Raw genomic sequence first — 7,081 nt, forward strand, 5'->3', positions numbered from 1 at the left:
GAGCGGTGACTGGCTGGATTGCTCTGCTTCGCCTGCTCCAGGCCCAGCGCCCAGCAAACGTGGCCAATAAATACTCGTTTGATTTTGACGTGGCTCACCCACCTGCAGGCCCCCTCAATGTCTATTTTATATTTTTGGGTTGTGACTGTTTCTAGTGTAGATTTTCCTTAGGAAGAAAGAAAACTAAAAAAGGTGTAAGTTTTCAAATGCAAGGGAAGAGGAGGCTGTTTTTTCCTTAGCAGAAACCAGAAAATGAGGAAGAGATCAGGTTTCTGCTGTGAGTCGCTGACGCTGTAGAATGCCGGGGCTTGGGCATTTTCATAACTACAGGTTGGGCAGGTTGTGTCACTCATGAGGTAGCCAGGTTTTGTTTGAAAGTACAGGCCCTCCTCCTGGACTTTGATCCAGCAAAACAACTCTTGCCTCAGCCTCTGCCCGGCATTGGGACGCCTCTCCCAGGAACGTTCTCTCGTTGTCTTCGATGCGTTCGCATATATAATTGATTTAAGTTTTCAAAATGATTAGACGACTTTTTATTGTTTTGCTTTTTGTGACACTGGGAGAAGCAAGGAAGCCATTTCTCAGTTTTCTGAGTACAGCGAGGACTGAAATACTGTTCCTCACAAAGACCGAAGAAACCGTCCTCGTCCGATCCACTTACAGAGATAAGCGGCCCAACGCCAGCTTCCTCTCTGTGCGGCTCCAAGACCCTGAAATGCTGCAGGTGGTGAACGTGACCAGGGCCTCCTCCGGTGCTACAACCTTCATCATAAAACTAGTGGCAGAGGAAGAAGGAGAGACCAACTTGACCATTCAGCTGTGGGACTCTGAAGGTAGGCCAGAGAGACTCATTGAAGAAATAAAGAATGTCAGAGTCAAAGTGCTCAAACAGAGGCCAGACAGTCTTTTCCAGGCATCCATGCACATGGATAGGAATATCCTACTGCTGATTCTGCCAATGATCCTGTTAAATAAGTGCGCGTTTGGTTGCAAGATTGAATTGCAGGTGTTCCGCGTAGTATGGAAGAGACCTTTGCCAATAATTTTGGTGGCAGCTACACAGTTTTTTCTGATGCCATTTTGTGGATTTCTTTTGACTCAGGTTTTGGCATTGCCCGAGGCACTGGCTTTTGGGTTTGTAATGACCTGCACGTGCCCAGGAGGGGGTGGGGGCTATCTCTTTGCTCTGCTTCTAGAAGGAGACATCACTTTGGCCATTTTGATGACCTGCACATCAACGGTATTGGCCCTGGTAATGATGCCTGCCAATTCGTACCTGTACAGTAGGATCTTAGGGCTCTCCGGTACATTCCACGTTCCTGTTTCGAAAATTATGTCAACACTCCTCTTCATACTTGTACCTATATCAGCTGGAATAGTCATCAAGCATAGAACACCTGAAAAAGCAAACATCCTGGAGAGAATCATTAGACCTCTGAGTTTTATTTTAATGTCTGTGGGGATTTATTTGATGTTCAGGATGGGATTGGTGTTTCTAAGAACAGATAGCCCAGAGGTGCTTCTGTTGGGTGTCTTAGTTCCTGCTCTGGGTTTGCTGTTCGGGTACTGCTCTGCTAAAAGCTGCAGGCTGCCTCCCGCTGTGTGCAAGACTGTGGCTATCGAAAGCGGGGCACTGAACAGCTTCTTGGCTCTGGCCATCATCCAGCTCGCCCTCCCCCAGTCCCAGGCCGACGCAGCTTCCGCGGCTCCCTTCACAGTGGCGCTGTGCTCTGGGTGTGAAATGCTGCTGATTCTCCTGTTGTACAAGGCGAAGAAGAGGTGTATCCTTATCACAAGAGAGGAAAGGAACCATCCTCCCCGCTCTAGCAATCAAAGCACGGCAGCATGCCCGCTCTGAGGTCCTGTGGGGCGTCGGAGGGTATCTACAGCGATGCTGCTCTCAGCCCCCTTCCGATCTGATTGAAAACTTGGCACTAGGGGGAGGCGTACCCATTATAATATATCCATCATCATAGCATACATTCTCCCAGGAGCTCGGGAGGAGGCCACTGCGCTGTGTTGGTCTGGAAATGCTTTAGAGTGGGATTTGATTATGACACTTCATTAGGGTCTCTTAAGTGGTAAAGAGCAATTTAAAAACACCTCCTGCCGTGCTTCTGAGAATACCCCACTTTTTACAGGAGGGGCACTCCCTACAGTCTCATAGTATTAATTAGTTAATTAGTTTGCCAGCTGATAAGATAACCAAAGTTCTTTTTTTCTAATTTTACCAAATTCAGTATACAAATACCAAGATTTATAAAAGATGGGCTTCAGCCTGGTGGTGGCTCATTATTATTCCCTTTATAAAATGACTAGAGGCCTAGTGCACGAAATTTGTGCACTGGTAGGGTCCCTAGGCCTGGCCAGTGATCAGGGCGGATCAGGTTCCCTCCTCCTTCCCTCAGCATCCCACTGCCACTGCTTGCCCACCATGTTCCACATCGTCCCCTCGTGGTCAGCACACAGCATAGCAAGCAATCGAGCTCCCATTCTCCTGGTTGAATTCCTGAGGGGACACTTAGCCTTTTATATATATAGATAATTGCCCTCATGGAATCTTTTACTGCTGAGTCCTTTCAACAGAAACCTCCATTTAGGAGTAGGAAATATAATTGAACTTGCACCAATTTCACTCATATGCATTTCTATGAACATATTCTAGTGATTGGGAGATGAGAGACCTGCATCCTAGTTGCACTTTATCATTTACCTTGAGAGCTAGCAAGACACTCTCTGTACTTCAGTTTTCACATCTGTAAAATGAAAAGATCAACTGAGGTCTAAGATTTTGCTCAACTCCTGAGTTTGTGGTTGGGGCATGAAACTCCAGGACCTAGCAGCACAACAGGGTGATGGGCGGAGAGAAGGTTCGGGCTGATGGAAGTAACCATACCCGACCGCTGTAGTGGAGGCAGCAGTCAGCATTGGGCTTCTTGAGTGCAGGGACCCTGCATTCTCTGAATGCCTACGGTGTTTAGCACAATGCCTTGGATAGAGTAGATGCTCATTAAACATTTATTGGATTAATTAATCAGTAATATCTATAGCGGTCAAGGTCATATGCTCCAAGCCAGACTGTGCCTGGGTCTGCCATTTCAGCTCTGTCACCCGTCAGCTGGATGACAGTGGTCAAATTACTTGATCTCTCTCTGCCTAAATTCATGTGGAATGTGGGGGTGATGATCATACCTACCTCATGTTGTCCTTGTGAGGATTGAATGAGTTAATAGGAGCAGGGTTCTCGGCGGCCAACACACAGGGAACTCCTCAGTACTGTTACTTTACGCGTATCTGATTGGTCTTCCATGTTGAAAATGCACTCTCTGTACTTGGACTTGGAATCTGTTTTATTTCTCTTATAGATGTATTGTGGAAAACAATTTATATATTAAAATTTATCTAATTTGGATTGGGATGAAATTCCTTTTTTTAAGTTTTGTCCCTTAAGAGGGATGATTCTGTGATACATTGTCCAAGCATAAATGTCTATGATATACACTAGTGGCCTGGTGCACGGATTTGTGCACATTGAAAAGAAAATAATTAGAAGAAATATTTTGATATTGCTATTTGCCCTTTCTCTGTAATGGAAGTGTCAGAGCCGCCACTGGTCACCATCTGCGGAGCGATCGGCAGGGTGATCGGGCCCCTGCCCGGCTTTCTTAGCACCTGGGAGCCGAGCAGCTGCTGCCGCTTCTGGTCACCCTCTGCGGGGCAATCAGGCCCCCCCCCCCCCCCCCCCCCGCTCGCACCCGCCTTGGCCTGGCGCTGCCTGCTTACCTGCTCCACCATCCCACTGCGGTACTGCTCTCATCGGGGGCCCATTGGTGCTGGCAGCACCTCCACTGCTGCCTGCTGCCAGCGCCGCATCACCAACTCCCGCCATGTTCCATGCCGCCCCCTGGTGGTCAGTGCATGTCATAGTGAGTGGTCAAACTCCCAGTTGAGGGGGCAATTTGCATATTAGGCTTTTATTATATAGGATTCTCAGATCTGGGAAAGTTGTTGGCATTACAGGGCACATCAGGGCTTAACTGATATCCACAGCTCCAAACTATTTTACGTCAAAACAATAAGTGCTGTCAGCTACCCAGGAGACTCCATCCTGAGAACCTGCACATTGCCGTGTACTTTTTTAAAAATATATATATATTTTATTGATTTTTTACAGAGAGGAAGGGAGAAGGATAGAGAGTTAGAAACATCGATGAGAGAGAAGCATCAATCAGCTGCCTCCTGCACACCCCCTACTGGGTATGTGCCTGCAACCAAGGTACATGCCCTTGACCGGAATCGAACCCGGGACTCTTCAGTCCCCAGGCCGACGCTCTACCAGTGAGCCAAACCGGCAAGGGCGCCGTGTACTTTTTTAAAAAAATCAGTCCCCTAAACAACTCTTACCCAAGAAAGTCTTGTGATGTGAACCTGATTATTATTATTTTTTTTAGTGAGAGGAGTTGCCATTTACAAGCAGTCATCTCTTGGGAGTAAGTAGGCTTAGCAAGATACCCAAGTGCAAATACAGGGCAGTTGGGCCCCTTTTGCCCTTGCGGAAGCCCGACCCGAGCACTGGCTGACAGAGGCCATCTCCTCGTACAGTCAGGTGTTTGGGGAGGAGCCAGGGCTTCAGATCTCTCCTCTCTTCCATTTTGAGGTTAGCATCATTAGCACCTCTCTCAGGGATGAAGTCCCCTGAGGGACTCCCTGTTAGTGAAATGTGGGCCTGTGACCTGGGCTGCACACTGGGGGGCGTTTATTCTCATGCTGTGTGGCTCAGGCTGAGCCTGGCCCCTCCCTATCTCCCAACCACCTTGGCATGATTGGGAACAATGACTGCAAATGCAGTTTAAAAATTGCCCCTTTGAGAACTCAGGAGCGATGCACCAGGTACTGAGGGTCCTGCAGCCACCTGGACTCACAGACGAAAATCTTGGACTTTGTGGAACCAGTTTGCAATATATCCAAAGCGAGAGCCACGCTGGACTGCCGTGTGTGCTGGAAGACTCTTCATTTGCTTTCAGGCGGGCCTTTGGGAGCAGAACAGCCTCTGGACTGAAAACCTGCAGTGACTTGTGAACTACTGAGAGGCAGCAGCGGAGGCTCCTGGGAAAAGGGTGGACCTCCTGCTCATTTGAGGAGGAAGCATGAAGTGATTTTAATTTGAGAGATCAAGATATTTGATCTTCTACCTATGAGTGGGACCACGTTCGCTTAAAGGAGGCTTAAAGAGGATGCTGATGACATTTCTGCAAATGCCTGGAACATTTTACTGGTTTATGAATCAACTCGTCACCATGCAGTTGACAAGTTTGTTTTAAGGTGTCTGACAACAAAGAACCAAAAAAGCTGATTTCTGAGGTTTTCTTCTTTTTTATTAAGAACATATAAGCATGTTTTGCTAGACAAATCAAGGTTTCCAATTCAGATACTTAAGGCATTTTTAGAAAAATAAAAACAAAGTTCTGGCTCTGTGTGAGGTTTGAGAATTGGTCACTCATCTGAGAGCTCGTTCATCTGCAGCGTGTGGTGACAACACCTTGCCTTTTGGTGAAAGAAAGCAGGCAAGCTCTTTGCAAGCAAGGAGCCAGATAACCTATTTTCTTGTCCCTGATGAAGCTAGGATGTCTCAGATGTGCGCATTGCTTTTCCCTCTAAAACGGGAGACTGTATATCCCACACGGCCAGACCTGTTATTTGAAGACTAGTCCTTGTGTCTCACACAGCGCAGCCTCGCTGTGCCAGGGAGTCCCGGAGTGTGGACTCTGGGTCCGTGTGTCCCACTCTCTGCCTTTGCTGTGTGACCTGAGGACAGGTGACTTCTCTGGGCCTTCATTTCCTCATTTGTATGAGGAAGCTAGTCATATCTTCGTCCTGAAACTGTTGCGATGTTTGAGTAAAAGAATGCATATAAAAATGCAGTTGTCTGAAGCATGGTAATTCCTCACTAAACGGTGATGTTAACAAAAAAAATTCAAACCTGTAAAGAATTTTTGTGAGTTTATTTGAGCCAAACTGTTGACAATTGCCGGGAAGCAGAACCTCAACAGTTTGAGATAATGCTCCAGAGAATGGTGGTTTCTCCTCTATTTTTATACATTGCAATCAAAGGAGGGACGTAGGTGGGTTACATGAAATCCACTGGTGATAGATTAGAGAGGCAGGAGAAAGCAAACCGGGGGGGGGGGGGGGGGGGGGGGAGGAGGAAACCCCTGGGATTGGATAAAAAGTAAAATGATAGACACATACTTAGGTGGGTGCAGGGACAAGTAACATGATAACAATGAAGGAATCTGTCCTGGCGCCCAGGCACATTAGGTTGTGCCCCAAAGGGTCCTGAAAAAGGGAGGTTACAAGTTACCCAGACATTTCAAGGGTATGTTATCATAGATGCAAAAAGACAGACAGGCTCAGTTAAGGTAACGGTTGACCTTGTCAGTGAAGATACCGGTTGAGGATGTAACTACCCACCATCACTGCTTTAGTTAAAGTTTAATTTCAGACCATCCTTTGTGGTGACTTTAGGTCTGAGTTTGCAAGACCGCCATGCAGGCCTCCCCTGAGCTGTCAGGTCAGTGTGTGGCCAAGTGAATTATTGAGAGTAGGGGCAGTTGGTGTGGCCATCACTCACCAGTCTTCCTATCTATATATATTTGTAATTTGTATGGTGTGTATAATTTACATGGTTTGCATATAATTTATATGCTGTATAAATAATTCATATGGTATACTGGTGTATTTATTTATATTCACTCCCTAGTATAGGTTTAACAAGTTGCAAGATACCTGCAATTTGTGTTTTGTCAGAAGTAGTCTGGAATAAGAGAAAGGGGTAAAAAAGAGAAATGGGAAGGGAAGGAATGGAAGGAGGGCTGTGCAGCATAAAGAAGAAAGGAATTAAAAAACAAACAAAACACAGAACAAAGTGCAGGCAGGACGCTCTGAATCAGAACCAGAGATGAGAGCGGAGCCAGGCAGGAGGGGAAGCCTGAGGCCCCGCCCTGACACGGCGGGCGGGGCGGGGCGGGGCGGGGATGGGCGGGGCCGAGACGGCCACGCCCCCGTGGCCGGGGCGGGACGG

At 47.3% G+C, this 7,081-nt stretch overlaps 1 protein-coding gene across 1 annotated transcript; it reads left to right on the forward strand.

The window, feature by feature from the left end:
• The first annotated feature begins 451 nt into the window (after positions 1-451).
• SLC10A5 (solute carrier family 10 member 5) lies at positions 452-3,621 on the forward strand. Its single transcript, XM_070391946.1, has one exon. It carries the CDS (start codon positions 518-520, stop codon positions 1,856-1,858), a length of 1,341 nt encoding a protein of 446 aa, XP_070248047.1. The 5' UTR covers positions 452-517; the 3' UTR covers positions 1,859-3,621.
• The last annotated feature ends 3,460 nt before the right edge of the window (positions 3,622-7,081 follow it).

Source organism: Myotis yumanensis, unplaced genomic scaffold, assembly GCF_028538775.1.
Source record: "Myotis yumanensis isolate MYYU_CA2020_CCGP unplaced genomic scaffold, mMyoYum1.0.hap1 SCAF_15, whole genome shotgun sequence".
NCBI classification, from domain to species: domain Eukaryota; kingdom Metazoa; phylum Chordata; class Mammalia; order Chiroptera; family Vespertilionidae; genus Myotis; species Myotis yumanensis.

Excerpts from the sequence above, each read along its gene's own strand:
- SLC10A5 (XM_070391946.1), top strand. The coding sequence starts at position 518 with ATGATTAGACGACTTTTTATTGTTTTGCTTTTTGTGACACTGGGAGAA.